We start from the raw sequence: 22,027 nt of genomic DNA, 5'->3' as shown, positions 1-22,027 counted from the left end.
CTTTGGTCTGACCCAGTATGGCCGTTCTTACGTTCTTAGCAATTTAGAGTGCAAGGGTTGTCTTCACATGCTCTGTATATATTGAACTTTAGGTTGCTGACACTCGGGTTGTTTCTGCTGCATGCTGATGTCGTTCCAAATGCAACCATTCGCAATGTCTTGAGAGAGAAGATTTATTCTACTGCCTTTGATTACTTCAGGTACTATTTATTTTCTTTTCACCAATTCCCCAAGAAAAGCCGTTTTCCATGTCACCTGTGCTTCTACGCTGTTCATTATGTATACTCAAGAAGTCAAAAAGGAATTAATAGTTTGATGTGCTTTGTACCTTCTTACTAGGGGAAATACAAATTTCTTTTAATCTATTTGGTTTTGAAGATTACAGACCCTACTGAGATAAATTTTTCAGTGTTTCAAAGGATTTTAGACATGGAATTCCTGTGAAAGCCATTGAGAGTGTGCGGCTGAAATTTATACTCCGATTTGAAAATGTACCCCTACGCAATATGTGGACAAATGTTCCTTTTTAGTATCTGGCATGGGTGCAATCTAAAGTAATATAAGTGACAGCACCATATGACAGTGTTGGGATGGTGAGAAGTATGTCAGTTTTTAATTCTACATTATTCATAGACACCAAGAGGCTGCTTTTTCACCCTTCAGAAGTTGATAGGAAGGCTGCACATCCCAGTGCAATATATTCAAGGTGTAAGGATAAAACACAATGAGACTTAATCTGTGCTCACTCATTGCCCCTGGTCTGAAGAAGAAACATAGTTTTTTTTAGACTCTTGCATTATAATCATTTGCATATCTATTTTTAAGTTATCCCCCAAAGTTCCCCACACAAGGGGAGAAGAGGCTACGTGAGGATATCAGCATATTGATCAAGTTTTGGACTGCCATGTTCTCTGATAAGAAGTATTTAACAGCCAGCCAGTTGGTGCCTCCTGGTGAGTTCCTGATGTGCGGTCTCAAAAACCCTTTTTGTTTCTTTGATTATTTGGTTCTATGTGTAAACATTTTGTTTTATTTTAGATAATCAAGACAACCGGAGTAACCTGGATATTACCGTTGGATCTCGGCAACAGGCCACACAGGGATGGATAAATACTTACCCGTTGTCCAGTGGCATGTCAACCATCTCCAAAAAATCAGGTCTCTTTCTTTAATTGTCACTAGCTACTCATGTAACCATAGAGTACACTTCCATTCAATGTCATTTAAGGCCAATATTTGCATTAACATTTTGGCTCAGGTTTTACTGATGTTACACTTGAGTCAAGTGACTTGACTGTTGTTGCAAAAAGCTGAGGAAAGGTGTGCCTCACTGGGAGCAAAGAGCAAGGTTTTGAAACTAGCAATTTTTTTTCTCCATATCATTTTGTTGTATAATGCAGATAATGTAAGACCAGAGGCTACGGTAGCTTAAATTCCTGAGAGGAAATTGCTTATTGTTCATCAGTGTGCCAGAGCTCTTGGACAGCAAAGTGGACGTGAGCTTGTCAGGTGCCTGAATGTACATTTGTACAGTTGCAAGCTGCAGGTTATTGTTTTTATAAGTTATTAAAGTGGACGTAATGCTGGTGAAGGTGCCAGATTGATAGCCCTGTAGATTTAAGTACTTGGCATCTTCATAGAACAAGAACACTACATGCAGCTGCAGTGCAGGCTTCCTCCCATCACCCTGCCAGTGTACTCAGTCCCATCTTAGGAGCATTCCATGCCATTTCAGTCCTCCTCCTGTCTGCTGAGACGGCCGGTAAGGGACAATTTGAAAGCTGCATTCAGTGTATTTGTAGAAAAGCGACTGAATGCATTTTCTCCCTCTTTTCTCAAGGGATGTCTAAGAAGACTAACAGAGGTACCCAGCTACACAAATACTACATGAAACGGAGGACACTGCTGCTCTCGTTGCTGGTAGGTCATCCTTTGTTTCACAAGAGCATGGGTGTGAAATGGATTTCTAACATTTTGTAGTTGTTGTAGCACAAATAGACTAAACTAGCATTTGAGAAAAACCTGGAATGTTTTATCTACATCCAGAAAGCAATTTGTTTTTGTGTTGTCCTCAGGCTACTGAGATTGAGCGTTTGATCACCTGGTACAACCCACTCTCCTCCCCTGAACTGGAGTTGGATCAAACTGCAGAGAACACAGTGGCAAACTGGAGATCTAAGTACATCACTCTAACTGAGAAACAGTGGAAGGATAATGTGAATTTGGCTTGGAGCATTTCCCCTCATCTTGCTGTGCAGCTGCCTACCAGGTGAGATGCAACTCAAAAAAACAAAAAACAAAAACAACAACAAAAACAAAACAAAAAAAAAAAAAAAATATAATTCCCTCTGCTGCATAGGAAATACTCAAGGCAAGCATTCACATTTACCACCTCCTTACCCCTCTTGCATCCCTGCACTGCTGGCTGAGACCATTAGACAATAAGAGTTAGTCTACTGAAGATCCTAGCCCATTTCAATAAATTGGAGCCTGAGTTCAATTCTTTTACCATAAAGCCCAGATGTGATGTTTGAAGACCATTCCAACTAAACCAACTTCACACTGTTTCATCAGCCAGTGGGTACAGAGTTAAAACTGAATTAGAAACCTCTTTGAAAAGAGTGTTCTAGCCTTAAATTGATTTGAGCCTTAAAACAAGTAAGACAACAGAAGTAGCTTGCTTAGCCCCTGAAGGGAAAGGAAGTACTTTGCCTCTTGCAACACAAGCAGAGTTGTGGAGACAGGCTTCCGTAGGGTTCCACAGAGAATTCTTCAGCCAGGAAGTTTGTGACTGGCTGAGCCAACTAGTGGTGTGAAGAGAAACACTAGCAAAATGAGGTTAGATATTTCTGACCAACTTGTAAGTTTTTGCCAGCATGTTTGTCCCTTATTGTACATGGATTTCATGTGGGGTATTTCTGTTGTTAAAGTATGTGTGTTCCTGGGTCTAACTGTTCTCTTCACAAAAGTAGAAGTGAGAATTGAAGCTCACCTTGACCTACTAACACATATACATTCCTGGTTACACTCAGATTTAAAAACACTGAAGCTATTGGAACCGAAGTGACCCGCCTGGTTCGGTTGGACCCAGGAGCTGTTAGTGATGTACCTGAAGCAATAAAGGTAATTAATTTTAACAGTAATTTATATTATAACAGTGCCCAAATTCTGCTAAGAGCTGCACAGACATACAGAACTCCCACAGTCCTTACTCTGAAAAACTCACATTGTAATTGTAAATGTGACTCGGTAAGTGAGAGCTGCAGCCATAGATAGGGAAATAGGATGTGCAGATGAGGATTACACAAACAAAGTTATGTGGTTGCTGAGTTGTGCTCACATCTTGTTACAAAGTATGTTCCCCGAAGTATATGAAACTTCCCACAATACACTAAAACTCATTCATAAGTAATATAGCCAGTGGACCAGCTATGGGGGAGGGGAGATGATTTGATTAAACAGCTGTATCCCTGTTTTGGTTGACCTGAACTCCAGTTCAATATGTGTAAATTACTGCACCTGGTGATTTTCAACCTGAGATCAGTTAGTGGTTAAATGGTGCTATGTTTGTGCCTGAAAATTAAATGCCTTTTACTATTTAATACAGCACCTAAAGATGCAGCACATTTAATTTGCAAAAATCGATTCATGCGTCACTTTTTTCTCTATTGTAGCAGCATAGGTTATGGTTTTATAATTAGACATTGTGAGACAAATTTATCCCTGGTGTGTGTTGCACCAGAAATTATTTTGGGCCTGTAAATTCAGACTGTTCCGTGTTCTGCTTACAGTACCTGGTTACATGGCACACAATTGATGCAGATGCCCCTGAGCTCAGCCATGTTCTATGCTGGGCACCAACAGATCCACCTACTGGCCTTTCATATTTTTCAAGCATGTACCCACCTCATCCTCTAACAGCTCAGTATGGAGTTAAAGTCCTGCGGTCCTTCCCTCCGGTAAGAGACTATGTTCCAGGAGAGATCGAGAGAGAACCTACTCATGCTCAATTAGGACTTTGGGTTTTTGTGCCCACGTGTCTTAATTTCATTTGTGTTAAGAAATTAACAAATTTCTTTTAATTGATTCATTATATTGGGAAGATAAAGTAGATGAAGCTGCATTTGGAAATCAACATTGATTGTCCTATATAATCTTGGTTCAGTTGTTTTGCAGTGTGTTTGCTGTCAGTCATTGTTCTGTGCTGTAGTACTTGGTCTATTTCTTTAAAGACCGCGTGTGTCTCAAACTGCTTCTATGAGTAAAACTGCTTTCCTTCAGTGAAAGGTGTTCTTTCTGGAACTGTGTAAAGCTGGGGGTTTTGAATACTTGTCAGAATAGTTACAAGGGTCTGTAAAATACTAAGTGTTCATCAGCCCTGTTAATAGCGTTTCTGCCGGGGCAGTGTGGGCAGAGGGAAATGGGCATGCACTTTCAGTTGAATGAAGAATGAAATTCCTGATGCCCATGCCTTTTTAAAAAAAACATTTTTCCTTGATACTAGCAAAAAACTAACTGATTTCTGTTTTTTTTTTTTCTTTTTTTAGGATGCCATTTTATTCTACATTCCACAGATTGTGCAAGCCCTTCGCTACGATAAGGTGAGAGCGTATAAATACTGCATGATGCAGACATTTTGTTCAGAGCGTTTTCAAAAGACGTTTTATTAGCTCTGAATTAAGAGAAGCAGAATAGCCACAATTTAGGATTCGAATGATGCTGCTTCATATCCAGTATTTATAAGAAAAGTGATGGTCTTTAGAGACAGGTGTGTTTTTTAGAGGCACTTGTTTACTCTGCATAGCCCATGTATATTAAACTTATAAGTAGTCTTCAATAGATGTGAGGTTCTTTGTATCGCTAACCCATCATAGAATTGGAGAAGTCTGCATGAACAAACTTTCTGTACCCCGGCATGTAGTTGGCAATAGCTGTTACTAACAACAGAGAGGAGCTAGAGTGCAAAGTGATACGTACACAGATGTACTACATAGATACCAGGTCATATCCTGTTCATGTTGAAGCCTTGGGCAAAACTGGCTCCATGGTAGACCCAGGAATTGGCTCCCAGATATGCAAGCATTCCCATCCACCCACAGACTATTTATATTTTGGTCCGGGCAATGTCCTTAAACCAGTAGTATAGGTGACCATGTGTAGTTTTTCTCCAAGTTTAGTGCCAGTGGGTCCAGATGTCCTACTGTCGTTGATTGTGCTGTGCATTGCATTAATGCATCATATCAGGAAATCTTGCCCCCTGGAGTCATAAGACTCAAGCCACAGAAGGCACTTTAGAAAGGACTGAGTTGTCCTGAACATGTTAACCCCTTTCTTGAACGAAGGAAGGGAAACAGGCACAGAGATTGAAGTGATTCTTCCAAAAAAACAACAAAAAAAAACAACAGGTCAGTGACAGAGCCGAGAGTAGAATCTAGGCCTCCTGACTCCTAGTGCAGTGCCTTGTCCACCAGATCATGGTGCCACCTTCATGTTCCTAGAAAAGCACTCAGACATTGCCATTGTCTTCTCTTTCCAGTCTTTAAATAGATTCAGATGTGAAGGTTAGATGGTGCTGATGGGATTAAGTTGGGGCACTGGTCTCTGAGTGACTGTGAATTTGTACTGTCGCAGATGGGCTATGTTCGGGAATACATCCTGTGGGCGGCTGCCAAATCCCAGCTTTTGGCCCACCAGTTTATCTGGAACATGAAAACCAATATCTTCCTGGATGAAGAGGGACACCAGAAAGATCGTGAGTACTGCATGCTTGGGCCTAATCTCTCCTATTCCTTATTTCATGGATTGAATCCCCCCATCTTTTTTTCCTTCGGAGTTATGAATCTTCTGTTTGTGCAGATAAGACCCATTTTGTTGAGGGTTTTTTTTCTTGTGGAATTCAATGAAGTAGGTGCATGCATGCTTGTGTTCGTGATTCAAAGGAAAATCTCCCTTTTTCCCTCTTATTAGTTATCTTTCTGGGTAGGTGTCCAAGATTTTACTCAGGCTTGCTTCTTTTGGTTACATATGCAGCTGACATCGGGGAACTGCTGGAGCAGCTAGTAGAAGAGATAACCAGTTCATTATCTGGGCCGGCCAAGGAGTTCTACCAACGGGAATTTGATTTCTTTAATAAAATCACCAATGTTTCAGCCATCATCAAGTAAGTGTGGGAGTTCGGGAGATTGAGCTGTTGTATAGCTCCCTATTCTGCAAATAACTGTTGTCCTGAATAGGAAGCTTTGCTTTGGATGGGATCTGAGACCATGAATTCCCAGAAAGATTAAAAAAAACAAAAAAAACTGGTGTATCAAAAGTTAAATAAATTTTCCCAGCAGCTTATGGATCTGTGCTAGTAAGATACAAAAGCTTGTTTTGCTTTATATTTCTATCGATTAGTATCTGGTCAGACCTGGGTAAACTATAAGTAAGCAATGACTATTTTAGTAGCCCCACCATCTGAAATACGCATTGCAGTTTGGGCCATAAAGAAATGGTCATAGATTGAACTTTGGTTTTAAATTAATCTGATTTATCTTTGTTTTGCAAGCAAGCATTGGGAGTTCAGTGTTGGTGGAATGACATTGAGTAGGAAAGTGCAGCTCGGCAGGAATGAAAATTGTAAAACAACCGATGCTTTTGTGCCAGTAGAACAAATCCCACAGGCCTAGTTAGTGTCACCTGCCTCATTAAAATGGGCATTTGGATAGGTTAGAGGCATTCTCCTGGAAAGTTAGCAAAGCTTGCTTCACGCAGGAAAAGCAGCACTGAAGTATGTAGGTATGTCAGGGTTTTCCATTATTTTCTGCAAATTACAACTTGCTGGAAACGTTTTGTTTTGGATTTAAAGAACCACAGATGTGCTCCAGCAAAGGATACACGTTATATTTTACTAAAATCTCCATGAAAATGTCTCTCTTCACAAAGGCATTTCTGTGTGTACTGTAAATAGAAGATTTATCCTGCATATGTAGCAGTGTTCTGTCTTATTCATGAAGTGCTGTTATAATTCGTTGTTTCTGGAGCAGCAGACCAGCTTTAATGGAGATAGATTGTGATGTCTCACACTGGATTTTGTTATCACTTAATGAACATGAAGCTTCTGTACAACAGTAATAATAGAAAGGAAGGGCAGTGAAAGTACATCAAGTAACTTTTTTTAAAGTTTGCCAGAGGATGGCAGTGGCTTAGCACACAAGCTCATAACCTAAGCATGTGCTTTTGTTAAACTCTTTAAAACATTCTCTGACATAGAAAGGAGCTGAAAGTATTGCAGCATATCTTCCCTATAAAACAAATTTGGTTTTACTTTTTAAAATGAAATTTTGCTACTTGTTAATTAACATTAACATTTTGTTAATCCGGGAAGATCAGGCCAAGTGGTACAGCTGTCACAGGAGTCACCAGACCTTAGGAGACTTTTTTTATGTATGTTGAAAGGTTGGATACATTAGGATGGACTTAAAGGGGCCATTTCTGTCTTAGCTCTTGAAAGCATTGGTGCCTGAGTGAATGTCCCACTCATTTTTATTTATTTAAGGTTATGAATAAATAGCTTAATAGCACTGGCTTTAACCACGTAGGCATTTTGCAGGCATTTCCGTCTTCTACTCCATTCCAGGCACCTCTTAAGCAAAGAGTTCAGATAATGTGATGGATCGTGTGGGGGGTTTGTAAAGGGCACAAATGTGAATGAAGATGTGACCTAGCATGATTGAATGTCCTAAGTGCTATACTCTGGTCTCCAGAAATGAAAAGCTGGTGCAGTAACCCACTGTACCACCTAGCTGTATACCATAAAGAACGCCTTTCAGGTACTTGACTTCTACATCCTTGGAAGTGTACAATTGCATGCCTAATGCCCACAGACATTTGCCATGACTGCATGTGCAAATTGGGAAATGTACATGTTAATTTATAATTATGTTTCCAGTTATCCAATTTTCACCTGCAGGGGTGGTAAGTGCATGAACAAATTAGGAATGTAATTGCACAGACATTTTGCCTGTCTGTCACTTTGAAAGTGGTCTAACCTAAACCAGAAAAAGGTGCTCTTATTCTGGAATAAATGCCCATAAGAGGAGTTATAGTGGTTGAACTATCAGAGGTATAATTATACTGGTAAATTTCCCTGTATAGACAAGCCTGAACTTGTTTACTTCAGGCCTTTGATGCTATTTTGCTGTTTACATGGCTTACGACCTGTCAACACACAGGTTTTGTATCACTTTAATTATCTTGGTTTAGACACCAATATAGATAAAGCGCTGCAATCCCCTAGTGCAGATGCAGTTATTCTGGTAAGAAGGTGCTTATGCTGGGTATCTTATTCTAGTACGTTTATAGAGTAAGCTATGCCAATAAAACACCTTTTTCTCCTTCAAGTGGTTGCGCACATATGCCTTCCACTGCAGGTGTATCTACGCCCAGTGCACTTGAGTCAGAGACTTTTGCCAGCAGGTCACAGCCATGATCATCCTTGGCTGAACAGAACTCTGGAGCTTATAAATTAATTGTTTAATCAACCAGAGTTGCTGTTAAGTGCTGCAAAGCACTTGCTTCCCTTTGTGCTGAATGGGAGCCTGGATTGAGAATTCAAGGATCTTGGTTTAGAGCAGTGGTTCTCAAACTTTTGTATTGATGACCCCTTTCACATAGCAAGACTCTTGAGTGCGACCCCCCCCCCCCCGCCCATAAATTAAAAACATTTTTTAATATATTTAATATTATTATAAATGCTGGAGGCAAAGCAGGGTTTGGGGTCGAGGCTGACAGCTCGTGACCCCCCATGTAATAACCTCATGACCTCCTGAGGGGTCCCGACCCCCAGTTTGAGAACCCCTGGTTTAGTGTGTAGGTATAATTTGTCATACAGGCAAATTTCCTATTTTGTCTGGGCAGCTTCACGTTACTCATGTTACGTTGTTCTATAGAGCTTTTCTATGACTGCCAGGGAAAGGCCATTTATAATTGCACACAGTTTGGTACTGTATAAACTACAAGCACTGAGAAGGGCTGCAGGCCTTTGAGAGGGCTTTGAATCCAAGGATTTCCTGGCCAGTTCTGAAAAGGACTTGGAGCCTGCGCATATGAGAAACTGTTCCTCCTGCGATCATGTATTGTGAGCATGTAGCTCAGCCCTTTAAGGATCTGTTTTATATCTTATGCTTGGAAAACATGCAGTGCATTTGCCACCAGATCGCTAGGGTGCTAGCTTCACCCGCCCACACACACTTGGAAAATAAAATTATACTCCAGGTGGCCTTTCAACTGAGGAGAGAAGGGAAATAGACTACTAAGGCTTGTTGCCAGCTACCATACAGTATGTGACTACCTTTCCTATCCAGTGTTCTGCACAGAGGTAAGAAAAGAGTTTTTAAAAATGAAAAGGCTTTAATCAGTATTAGTATAAGAAAAGGTTCAGAGTCGATACTGAATTAGTGGGTATAAAGCTGCAGCAGTGCAGTAAGAGATTGTTTCACATTTAAACAAACAAAACAAATGTTTCTTCCTAGAATAACAACAGACTTCAGTAAGTAAAATAAATTGTCTTTCTTCCCAGGCCATTCCCTAAAGGAGATGAAAGAAAGAAAGCTTGTTTGAGTGCTCTGTCTGAGGTGAAAGTGCAGCCTGGTAAGAAGTGGTCTAATCATATTGTATGTTCCTTTCGCATTTAGCATGAATACTGTACTTTGTAGGAGTGATTCATGGGAATTTCATAACAGTTGGTCTCTTCTCTGCCTCTTTTAATATTTTTGCTGCCTGGGGCTAAGAAGTGACTTGTTCTATTGTTCCTTGTCAAGCTAAGCATGAACATGGTAGCACAAATATTTGTATAGTACCAACAGTGTGAATGGCATGTCACAATCCAAATATGAAGATCCCTGCCCCAAAGAGCATGAAGGACAGACATGAAGGGAGCAGTGCAATTGAAGAGCGAGGTTTTGCTTTGTGTCATATATTGTTAGTAGATGATGGGCGGGCAGGCTACGCACATGAAGAAATAAGTTTTCAGGGATGAGAAACATCCATCTAACTGCCCTTCCCTCTCCCTGCCCTCTATCCCTTCTATACATATCCCATACTTTGAAAGTCTCTACTGCTCCAAGACAATTTTTTTCCCTCTGAATCTCACCTTTAAAATGTTTAGAAGGAAACCTTTCTAGGCCTTGCCCTAACCCATCCTTATTTCTGTACCATGTGTCCATTACAAGGGGCCCTCACCATATCAGTACTTATGAGGGATTTTTGAGGGATAAGTTTTATCTGTCAATTAATGACCAATCTAAAAGCTATCCTGTGTCCTTTATAGGCTGTAGCCTGCAGTCTGTAGACTATCCTATGATGGTAGACAGTAACGTATCCATTTCTAACTTCAATATAAATTTTAAAATTACATGAATCAATGTATTATCAAACTTCTAGAACTTTACTCTGTCACAGTAGCTGGTGAATTCACTTCATGTCTATCAAGTTCTCTTCTCCCCTTTTGTAGGCTGTTACTTGCCCAGCAATCCTGAAGCGATTGTTTTGGATATTGACTACAAGTCCGGAACTCCTATGCAGAGGTAATTTGCAGTGTTGTTGTAGCCTTGTTGGTCCCAAGATATGAAAGAGACAAGGTACGTGAGGGAATATCTTTTATTGGACCAACTTTTTTGCTAGTGGGGGTACAAGCTTTCAAGCTACACAGAGATCTTCTTCTGGTCTGGGAAAGGAAGCAGTGTGTCAGAGGAGTAGCTCTTGCTTGTACCTACCACCAACAGAAGTTGTCCAATAAAAGATACTACCTCACCTACCTTGTCTCTTTCCTGTGCAGAGGCAACATCATGTTGTTTTGTCCCTCAGATAATCTTAGTTACAATATTTAGGTCTTTTCTAGGACATTTTGTTGGTTGGATACATGAAACTCAACTTCCTTATGTGTGTGTTTGTACTTTCAGTGCTGCAAAAGCACCATACTTGGCCAAGTTCAAGGTTAAATGGTGTGGAGTCAGTGAACTTGAAAAAGAAGGTCAGTAATATAGTTCTTAACCATTTGTACTACTAGTTAACAGGCAGTGACTCATTGGAATTTCATGCTTTTGGTGGATGGTATCATTCCAGTAAAATTGGGTTCAAATTTTAACATAAGGCACGATAATTCAACTGAATTCTGTAAATTGTGAGGGGAAAATAAGCTTGTTGCTTGAGTTTCAAGAGGCAAACCAGATCTTGTGAAAACAGGGCAGATATTTGTGTACTAAAGAAATTTTGCCAATACCTTTAAGTCCAGCATGTAAATTAAGTGTCTTTGGGTAGTTTAGAAAACAAGGAAACTCAGGTTAATGCGGCTGTGCAATCCTTTTTTAAATCCGAAATTTCAGAAGGATTTTTAGCTCCTGGGCTTGACTTGTACATGCACTTTTCAGGGGGACCATGAGGGCTATTTTGGAATATAATTTGTATGTATAAATTCCACCTGTACTGCAGGAAACATAACGTCTTCAGGAATTCAGTGTTACTCAGTACAATTCACCCTGCAATGCAGAAAATCTCCTGTAGACAAGAAGTGGGCTGTAGTCCACGAAAGCTTATGCGCTAATAAATTTGTTAGTCTCTAATGTGCCACAAGTACTCCTGTTCTTTTTCCAGTACTGTAATTTATTGTGATTCAAGGCTGCTAATTAAGCTCCATGTTCAGGTTTTGCTTCGTGCTCTATTTGCAGGTCTGCGTTGTCGCTCTGACTCCATAGACGAAAGTGGAGAAGAAGGGGTTGACAGTAAGAAAATCTGTTGGCAGGCAGCTATCTTTAAAGTGGGCGATGACTGCAGACAGGTAAAAAGCTTCTATAGTAATCGAAAATTGATTGACAGCAGTTGTGTTTTAAAAGGGAGTAAGAATCACACTTGAGTACACTTCTCCGTGCGGCTCTTAGAGTCAATGTTTAGCTTATTACAGAGACAGAGTGAAGAGGGAGAACTATATTACCCCATCCTGGAAAAATGGTGGAAAGAAAATCTCATATGTTCAAGACACAGCTTTACCCAGTGCCAAAAATGCCTGTTTAAGCCTCACACTCCAAACAGCAAACTTTATTTAAAAGTGTAGATAATGGTAGTGCAGCGGTGGCTTCCAAAGTGATGTGTGCTATGTATTCAAACCTGTTTCTTTTTAACTGAGAGGGGGAATATTGGCTACTATGTTGGAGTTACTCCTACTCCTGTTCTCAAGGAATGCCAGGGATTTTAATATCCATCCGAGGCAAGCAGATAAGTCTTCAGTGTTAACACCTTATCTGAATGACATCTGTGTACATTGACTTCCTGCTCACCCAAACTGCATTTTCCTCCCTTGCTTTTTTCCTCTACAGATACAGTGAGTGCAGCACTAAGTACACATCTGCTAACTTTCTGTGGAGTGTTTGTTTGCTCTGTTGTTCTTCAGACCACTTTCATAACCAGTTGGATCTTGTTGCATGATCTCTCTAATGTTTATGCCTCCTTTTGTTTGTAAACAGGACATGTTAGCTTTACAAATCATTGATCTCTTCAAGAATATATTTCAGCTGGTAGGCCTGGACCTGTTTGTGTTCCCCTATAGAGTGGTGGCCACAGCCCCAGGGGTAAGTGGACGATTAACTATTCTGAACAAAATTAAGCACTGTTAAAAGGGGCATCTGTCTTTCAGCCCATATTCCTCTAGAGCAGGGAATTTTTATCCACAGATCACCTTCCCCTAAGCTTCTGACTGGGCTCTTGGTGCTTGAGACACTCCTACCCCCCCTCCCTTGAGAATATGTTGTGCGAGCAGCAGAAAGCACCAGAGAGAAGTACCTCTGGGAAGCAATCATGAATCTCCTCGTCAGTTGGTTATAGGAAAGGTGGAAAGTTCGGGACATTCTTTTTTATGAATAAATGGGAAATGTATATTCAGTGTTCTATAAATTTTTACCCATGTGTCCCATGGGATCTGTATAGCTGCCATCAGCCATGAGAAATGTATGTTGGGAACGTGCTTTGCAGTCTTGTTTGTCTTCCCCTTCAGTGTGGTGTTATTGAATGCATTCCTGACTGCACCTCCCGTGACCAGCTGGGCCGGCAGACAGACTTCGGAATGTATGATTACTTTACAAGGCAATATGGAGACGAGTCAAGCCTCGCTTTCCAAAAGGTAACATACCAACTGGCCAGACATAGCAAAATATTGACTCGAGAAGCATTCTGGCTATAAGAAATACCATGACACTATATTGTATAATTATTACCATAATACTGTACATGGTGTCAGATGCAGATAATCCACTTCTCAACTGTGAGCAGGCTATGCACAGAAGCTGTTGCAGAACTGGAGAATGTGATTCATTTAAAATAGTGTAACCATAAATGGAAGAAATTCTTTATCGGATTATATCTGCTCTTGGGATGGTGTAGCACATTAGCTCTCCTCTTCTGAATTTGTTCTAATTTCTCATTTATGCAGGCTCGATATAATTTCATCCGCAGTATGGCTGCCTATAGCCTCCTGTTGTTTCTGCTCCAGATTAAAGACAGACACAATGGCAACATCATGCTGGACAAAAAGGGGCACATCATTCATATTGGTCAGTTGTGTCCCCTTGGCCCTCTGTATGTCTCTGCCTTTTCATTCTGCTGCAAGATATTGTTTAAAAAAAGAATTCTCCTCCTTTGAAGTCATTCTCTGTTCAGTGATTTCATGATTATCAAAAGGATGGGAAGATTTCCTGATTTCTGAAAGAAGTGTGCATTTCTGTACCATATGTGTGATTGTCTGCTGCTTTGTAATGCAGACTTGCAAATTTCTACCAGCCTTAAGCAAGTACTTGTTTGGTTTTTAAATTTTAGATATGCTAGTGAAGTATCATTTGATTTCTTTCATCACTGTATGGGTGATTTTTAGATTTTGTGCTTTAGCTGGTAAGTTTACATAACCAAGGCTGTGTAACCTCTGCACAGAATTTGCGTTTATGGAACTCCGCTAATGTGTCAATGAGAAATTTACTTATGTACTGAGTTGTGAAACACCTCACATTAAGTTTTATCTTTACTTTTGTATTCATGCACTCCAAGTTCATCTGCAAACACACTTCAGAGGAGGGCAATAGGAGTGCGTACAACATGTAGTCATAATGTGAGGTCTTGGGCCCACCTCTGTTATCCCTTTCAGCTGTTACCCCCACTTTTAGGAGAGCCAGATTGGAACAGCTCCATGACTGGTATCCTCATGGGCAGAGAAACCATGGATTTTTATGCCATACTTTGGGGACAGTACCAGGAAGGATAAAGAGTATTTCTGGGAGAGGTGGGATACTGAGGGGAATTTTGCACTAATTAGATATTCTGGGAGATCTTGAAGGTAGCCCTTAGAGGTGTGCATTACATATTCTAGTCTGGAGTTGACACAGGGATGGAAGTGATTTGAGGTCTGCATGGGAGAGGAATGGTCACAGTCTCTGGTCAAATATGGCTAATGAAAGGGACACTAACTGTCACCACGAGCTAGGCTGTTGTCACATAAGGCTTGAAACCACAGAGAAATTCCAGCCTGACTGTCCAGAAGACTGATGGCCCTTCTTTAGGGGGTGAGCCAAGATAGGCTGACTCTGTTTACGCTCAAGTCTCCACATGGATTCCTGGTTCTCTTTGGATGTAATTAAGCATTTAGTTTCTACAGCGATCAGTGCCCTGTTAACCTATATAATACATTCACTGGTTTATTATGTGTGTTTGTGTGTGTGCAGATTTTGGTTTCATGTTTGAAAGTTCACCTGGTGGAAATCTGGGCTGGGAACCAGACATCAAGCTGACAGATGAGATGGTGATGATAATGGGAGGAAAAATGGAGGCCACCCCTTTCAAGTGGTTCATGGAGATGTGTGTCAGGGGGTACCTAGCAGTCAGGTGAGAAGGCTTTGCATCTCTCCTCATTTGCTCACAGCCAGAAGCGCTTCCACATCTAATTCAGTGGATAAGCAGCAAAGAGCTTTCTTTACTGCTTAGTGCATTTGAATCTCATGCTTATCTGAAAGCCAGGTCCTGTGCAGATGGAATCATCGCTCCCCAAAACAGTGATAATCTTCCCTTAGACATGACTCCAGAATCTAGACCTTGCTTTGAACTATGAAGAACTGTGAAAACTCTGCCCTTGCCGTAAGGAATCAGCTTGTATTCAGCAGATAATGGATATGATCTAAAATCTGGGAAGGGAAGAGTACTCTGTCATGGGCCTGAGTCTATCCCAACATGCATTCCTCTTCTCTAACAATGCCAGAGTGTGTGGCAAGGTGGCTTCTTACAAAGTTTGCATTGACTTCTCATTCTGATTGAGCTTCCTGGTTTCTTGTTCATTTCATACTTGTACGTCACATGGGGGAATTCCTGCCATGCTGATCTTTCAGTGTAGCCCTTTCCTTGCTTCGCGGTACTTAGTGTGTATGGTGTTAATAATCTGGGGTATGGAGAAATCTTTTGAATTCCTTTGAAACCTCTGCCATCAGCACTAATAGGACAACCACATTTAACTCCAGCTGATGTGATGTTTATCAGGTGGGCCATAGAAGGTGGGGCCAGAACTTCCATTGTAAAAAGCACATAACATTTTGGTGAGTCCAGTTGTCCAACTTGCAGCCAGCTAGTCCCAATGAAGATTTCTTAAATCTTTACTTTGGTGTTAGCACCAGTCCAGCACCATCTAACTTGAGCAAGGGAGGCAGTATTGCCTACTGAATAGGGCATGGGGCACTGGCGGTTAAGAGAACTAGATTCTGTTCCCCCTTCTGCCACTATCTCAGGGCTTGTCTGTACTTACAGCTAAATCGGCACTGCTGCGATTGATGCAGCAGTGTCGATTTAATGGGTCTGGTGAAGACAAGCTACATCAATGGCAGAGCACTATCCCATCGATGTCTGTACTCGCCTTCCACTTCTTGGGGAGGTGAAGTCGGCGGGAGAGTGTCTCCTAAGTTACGTTGACTTCAGTTATGTAACGTAGGTAACTGAAGTAGCATAACTTAGGTTGACGTACAGCTTTAGTGTAGACCAGCCCTCATTGCGAATCTTTTGGGTAAATCATTAAAAGTATATTTTCAGACAGATTGAGGGCCGCCCTTATGAAAATTTACCCTTTAATCTCTCTCTGTCAGATTTTTTCTGTCTAAAATGTGGCTGATATTTCCCACCTTTTATAGAACGCGTTTGAGATGCTTCTGTGGGAAGCCCTCTGTGGATATGTCTTCGATGTTGAGTTTACTCAGGGGATTGGCACCTGGTTAGCCTACCCCAGGTCTGAGCTGCACTGCAAAGCCCTTGCCAAGTTACTGTGTCCTCACGGGCACTGCACTCTCTCGTGTGTTGCTAGGATTTCTGACGGCATATCCTGTTGTTTTCTGTGCTGCACTAAGTGGAGCCAATTCTTATTCATTGAATTGTGAGAACTTGTCTACCTTCTAGGCACATTAGAGGAATTGGGGGAAGCAACTGGAGGATCATCAGCACTTGAGTGATTTAACCTGTGTCCTAATTGAAAAGTGGGAAGATTACCTGCCAAAGTGAAAGCCAACCCGAGCATTAGTCTGTAGTCCCAGGGGAGCCAGCTAGCCTGGTTTGAAAGCACAACCCCACTTGGGTGAGAGTGTTTCATGTGTGGACAGGAGAAGGGTTAGGGGCAACACCCAAGTAAAATAGCCCAAGTTAACTGTGCAGTGAAGATGTACTCTATAAGTGCTAACTATTATTGATGCTAACTTAAAAAAATCTAAACTTCCTCAGGTAGCCCAACCTGTGTCCGTCTGGGAGCAATCGTCATATCAGCAGAGTTCAATGTGTTAATTTTGGCAGGCCTGGGAAGGGTCTTAAATTGAGGCAAAAATATCATCTGAATGTTGGGAGTATTCACATAGTGGATGGTGGGTAGGGTTGCCAACCCTCCAGGATTGTCCTGGAGTCTCCAGGAATTAAAGATTAATCTTTAATTAAAGATTGTCATATGATGAAACCTCCAGGAATACGTCCAACCAAAATTGGCAAACCTAATGGTGGGGGATAAGTAATGGAGGGCTACATAGAGGCATTAGGAAATAGTACCATGCTAATGGATTTCCCATGCTATTGGCTTAAGAGCAGTGTGCTGTTGGATCCAGCTGATTACATTTTTACTATTGCCGAAAGAATGTTACTTTACCCAAATACTGTTTAGTACCATTCTCCCCGAGGTTGTTATCCATCTCACACCATTCTGCTTATCTGGCTGCCAAACACAGGGGAACGAAATTGCCTTTGTCGCAGTAATTTAATTAGGGTGACAGACTGTGAACGGCAGTACAGCTCCATCAGCAAACATAAAAGGATTAAACTGTGTAGATTTAATTACAGTAAAAGGTGTGATCCAGTTCCCAGCTGAATTCCTCAGCTTATGCTCTGTACCCAGCAAAGGCAGGAAAAGTTTGAGAACTCTAATTGTTTTTTGCCATCTCTCTCTCTCTCTAGACCCTACATGGATGCTGTGGTCTCTCTGGTTACCTTGATGTTGGATACAGGACTCCCCTGTTTCCGAGGGCAGACAATCAAGTTGTTGAAGTAAGTCATGCAGATATCCGTTAACCCTTTCATTATTTTTTCACCATAGGAGCATTGCCTCTACTGTTTGTCTTAACATAGCAGCAGGTGTAGTTTTACCCTAGCCAAGTATGGCCTAATAAATGTTTTGAAGGAGAACTTGATTGTTTTATAGCATCTCTCATGCAATAGGGATTTCAAAGCACTGTGCACAAACTGAGTTAAATTCAACTAGTGCTGTGATTGTGCAGGTAAATAGAGTCGTTTTTAACTGCTCAGCATAGGCGCCGACTCCGTGGGTACTCCGGGGCTGGAGCACCCATGGGGAAAAAAAATAGTGAGAGCTCAGCACCCATTGGTGGCCCTGCTGATCAGCACCTCCCCCACCCCCACCGCAGTTCTTCCTGCCCGCTGGCGGACCCCAGCGATCAGCTACTTCCCTCCCCTGTAGCACCTCCCGCCTGCTGGTGATTAGCTGTTCAGATGTGTGCAGGAGGCTGGGGGCGGGGTTGGGGCAGGGGCAGGAAGAGGCAGAGTGAGAGTGGGACGTGCTCGGGGGAGGGGGCGGAAAGAGGCAGGGCTGGGTCCTTGGGGGAAGGTGTGGAGTGGCGGTGGGACCTGGGGTGGAGCCAGGGTTGAGCACCCCTAGGGAAATTAGAAAGTCCACGCTTCCACTGTTCAGCATTAGCAAACACATAACCATAGAGGAGAGAACCTGTTTGAAGAAGGGGGATGTTGTCCAGAATCTAAGATGATCCCCTGCACTCTTCTCAAATGTCATTGATATCTTTAACATTCACCAGGACAGGCACCAAGGATCTAAATGTGTTATTCTTACAGTACAGCACTCCCCTAATACTGCATTACAACATCAGTAGTTTGGTGTACGTCCAGCTCCTAGCGTGGCACTTAAATCAAACTCACAACCTTCTGACTCTAGCGTTAGCTCTGCAGTCACCATTTCCTACAGACATTCATTCATTCCATATGATGGGGAGGAGACCATCTGAGCCCCAACTTACGGCCTCCAAAGTATAGATGTTTGAAGGGCAGGAGCTGCAAGAGAAAAGGAGCTTGGTTAGGTCTCTCCTCTTCCTAGAGTTCTCGCTGGAAATCCAGCCACAGTTTTACAGTATTGATCTCTTCTCTTATGAGTACCAACACTTACGTGATTCTTCGAGTGTCCGTGTCTGTGGAATACACTGGGTGCTAATAATTACTACAGGAGAAAAGCTGTACAGAACTAATACCCAACTGTTTTTTTTTCCCCCACTGTAAGAACCAGAGGAGCACAGCTAATGTGTGCTTTTTCCCCCCCATACAGGCATAGGTTCAGCCCCAACATGACGGAGCGGGAGGCAGCAAACTTCATCATTAAGATCATTCAGAGCTGCTTCCTCAGTAACAGGTCTGGCATCTTCTGTCTGTCTTCTCCAGGTCTCTTCCCTAGACTGGACACTAGTTGGTTAGCCTCTGAGGGGGTTAAAGATTTTGTTGAACTACTGAACCATAGGGGGCATAAAGCTCGGTAGTTGACCTCATGGTAATGCAAGATAGCGGCCCTAGCTTGTGACCATACTGTACCTTACCATATATTCCCTAGTGTGAGAGTAGAGTAGTGCTAAGCTGAGGCTGGTCCGCAGCAGTTTTTGTTGGCTGGTCTAAAGAACATGGGATTTTCTGTGCTATAGCAGACAATGGCCTAATCAAGTTCAGCAGTTTGCCTCCAGCAGTGACTTATGCCTGATGGCTTCACAAGGCAGCCAAGCACCCCAGCCCTAATATTGCACCTAGCTAATTGTGCCATGCTGTTTGGGGGTTGGGAATCCTTTCTGATTTATGCAGGGATAACGTTGCCAAAGAATGGTATTGGCTGGCCACAGGGATCTCTTGCCTACTTTTCTGAATGAAGAGAGATTGTGACCTTCGTGCTCGTTGCCTTTTAGAAAGCTGGGAGTATATATGCAGAGGAAGCAGCATGTACAGCCGACTGGACTGAGCATCAGGCTTAGAGACAGGAATGCTGGGCTTTAAAATAATTTTTGCAACCAATTTGCTGTGTTGCCTTGCCCAGTTACTTCAGCTCTGTAAAACAGGGAGAGTAGTACCTGCTGTCGGTACAGCAATTTGAAGATGTAAAGCACTATGTAAGTGCTAAATTATTATTTGTGGAGAAAAGTATAACCTACCCTTCTCTGTGATAACCGTTCCTGGCTTTCCAATCAAACTTCTCTTCATACCTGTGTATCACACTGATGCATTAGTCATCCGACTACTCGACATGACGTTGCATAATGCCCAATGGTTCAAAATGAGAACAGCACCTTGGGGAGCAAAGACAACGGTTTGGCAGATTGGCTCGCCCAAGCCAGTCTGGGTGGGATATGGTATTTAGTGTACTGAATAGAATAAAGCACCACATTGGCTTCACAATAAACCCCAAAAGCCTTGTTAACTCATTACCCAGTGGTAACTGTGTTCATGCCCCCGGTACATAAATAGTTTTACGCTATTCTATGAAAGATTTAAAGAGAAAATGAAATTAAATGCAAAATATATATTTTAAATATTAGGTTTAGCTCCTATTTTGTAAAAGCTGACGTTGGCTGCCTCAACTCCTACTATGGCATAAGATACAAGATCATGTCAGATTCATCGGTGTCACAAACATAAAAGTAATATTTAGGTTTGCTTGTTAATATCTCTGCTATTGCTACTCCGATTACTTCTATTTCCATTGTTGTTCCTGGTCTATTTTAGGTTACTTGGATTTTTATGTGACCCTGCCCCTGTGCAGTACTCTGAATACTACTTAAGTGAATTATGTATTTCTTTCCCCTAAATAGAAGAGTTGAGTCTATCTAAGCTGCCTAAGGTGCCTCTTGCAAGTCTAAGCACTGAAAGCTTGTTTGCTGCTATTGCATAAAATAGTAAAACAACTGCAACTTTGTCCCTTTTTTCTCACCTTAGTAAAGTGCAAAGAAGTTATTCTCTTTGGTCCCGCAATGGTGGAAGGCTAGTCAGAGCCATGCTTAGCCAGTTCAGTTAGTGAGGATGTAACTCTGACTATGTTATAAGTCAGTCTCTCCTTTTGATGTTGCTGCCCCAGTCCTTGTGTCAGTGACAAAGCATCTCTCAGGTTAGCCTTGTAGTCACTAACATGCTCAACTGTAATGTTGTACTGTAGCACAGTTTCCACTTAATGGGATTCAGCTCAGGATTAAGAAGTAGAGAGGGAAGTAGTATGATTTTTTTTTTTTTTTTTAAACAAAGGACCTGCTGATTTAATCATGAAATTATGGAATGATTTCTCTATGTACTTTCAGCTGACTGGCGTCAGTGCCAAATGAGCTCTGCTAGTCTAAACTGGAGCAGACTGTTATGAGTTACTCATCATGACACTGCTTTCACAGTGCCTTCAATGTGGAGGTCTAAGTTTAATTAGAGGTTATCATCCATGTATCGTGCATTTCTTTGGGATTTCATTTTTGCAGTTGATCTGCTGATGCATTTCTATAGCCTCTCATTCACCCATGATTCTTCTATTGTTTTGTAGGAGTAGGACATATGACATGATCCAGTACTACCAGAATGATATTCCATACTGAGAGACGAGGAGAATTAGTCTGGGGAAAATGATGCTCGTCACATCCCAATGCCTTTTCTCCAGACTAGTAATAGGAACTGTTCAATCACGCTTCACTGTCTCCAGTCTCTCGTGTGCATGTACACATTTTACTGGACCTTGCAACAATCAACAAATCCAATTAGTTCCTCTCTCTACTGGGGATGTATATTTTTTTCTGTGGTTTTCTTGGAGTTGGCTGCAATCATAAATGAACATCCCCCTCTGGTTATGAATGTGTAAATCCTCAGAGGTAAAACTTGGAAGTATGGGAGTTTTTGTGCAATGCAAAGATTTTATAGTGAGTTTAAAAACCCTTAACACTCCACCCAGTAGAATCCCCTGAAAGTGAAGGGTTTGAAGTTCTCTTTGGAGCAATGAAGAAGTGTTGATTTGCTCTAATTATACTGTAGAAAAGTAATGATAATCGTCCAAGGTGGTGATGTCTTTGCATCTGTGTTAAGACTTTGCACTGTCTATGGTCCCTGCTACATGGTCAGTATTTCATATGTACATGAAGAATGTATTTTTTTCCCTTTTGTGTGTTTTAAAATAAAACTCTACTGAAGATATATTTAATCTATAAAATGTAATAAAGATCTTAGACTTAATTGTGCCTGTATTACAAATCCTTTGAAATCTACTCCTCTTTCACCCAAGGGTTGTAAGCTGCTTGGGTTTGGTCCAGCACATCATTCTGCAAGTTCACGCAGTGACTACTATTCATGTTCATTGTGGGTTTTTTCCCCCACTTACCTACAAGAGGAATCTCAACCCTTCTTCAGCCTTGGGCATATTCACTTTTAAATGGTAGATTATTATTCCTATAAAGGTATTTTCTGTGCAGGGTTC

At 41.6% G+C, this 22,027-nt stretch overlaps 1 protein-coding gene across 2 annotated transcripts in view; it reads left to right on the top strand.

The window, feature by feature from the left end:
* Nucleotides 1-21,786, top strand: part of PI4KA (phosphatidylinositol 4-kinase alpha) — a 91,528-nt gene extending 69,742 nt beyond the window's left edge. For both annotated transcript variants that reach the window (XM_034791615.1, XM_034791614.1), the window contains exons 35-55: nucleotides 93-200; nucleotides 826-953; nucleotides 1,039-1,158; nucleotides 1,841-1,920; nucleotides 2,076-2,269; nucleotides 3,033-3,123; nucleotides 3,792-3,959; nucleotides 4,548-4,601; nucleotides 5,632-5,752; nucleotides 6,031-6,160; nucleotides 9,560-9,630; nucleotides 10,493-10,565; nucleotides 10,941-11,011; nucleotides 11,706-11,815; nucleotides 12,498-12,602; nucleotides 13,025-13,150; nucleotides 13,460-13,580; nucleotides 14,739-14,898; nucleotides 17,482-17,571; nucleotides 18,875-18,958; nucleotides 21,107-21,786. In XM_034791615.1, coding sequence (XP_034647506.1) covers nucleotides 93-200; nucleotides 826-953; nucleotides 1,039-1,158; nucleotides 1,841-1,920; nucleotides 2,076-2,269; nucleotides 3,033-3,123; nucleotides 3,792-3,959; nucleotides 4,548-4,601; nucleotides 5,632-5,752; nucleotides 6,031-6,160; nucleotides 9,560-9,630; nucleotides 10,493-10,565; nucleotides 10,941-11,011; nucleotides 11,706-11,815; nucleotides 12,498-12,602; nucleotides 13,025-13,150; nucleotides 13,460-13,580; nucleotides 14,739-14,898; nucleotides 17,482-17,571; nucleotides 18,875-18,958; nucleotides 21,107-21,158 — 2,257 coding nt within the window. In that variant the 3' untranslated portion in view covers nucleotides 21,159-21,786. The remainder of the gene's footprint in view (nucleotides 1-92; nucleotides 201-825; nucleotides 954-1,038; nucleotides 1,159-1,840; nucleotides 1,921-2,075; nucleotides 2,270-3,032; nucleotides 3,124-3,791; nucleotides 3,960-4,547; nucleotides 4,602-5,631; nucleotides 5,753-6,030; nucleotides 6,161-9,559; nucleotides 9,631-10,492; nucleotides 10,566-10,940; nucleotides 11,012-11,705; nucleotides 11,816-12,497; nucleotides 12,603-13,024; nucleotides 13,151-13,459; nucleotides 13,581-14,738; nucleotides 14,899-17,481; nucleotides 17,572-18,874; nucleotides 18,959-21,106) is intronic.
* The last annotated feature ends 241 nt before the right edge of the window (nucleotides 21,787-22,027 follow it).

The sequence above is a fragment of the Trachemys scripta genome, chromosome 15, assembly GCF_013100865.1.
Source record: "Trachemys scripta elegans isolate TJP31775 chromosome 15, CAS_Tse_1.0, whole genome shotgun sequence".
NCBI classification, from domain to species: domain Eukaryota; kingdom Metazoa; phylum Chordata; order Testudines; family Emydidae; genus Trachemys; species Trachemys scripta.
This window is presented reverse-complemented; position numbering and strand designations above follow the sequence as displayed.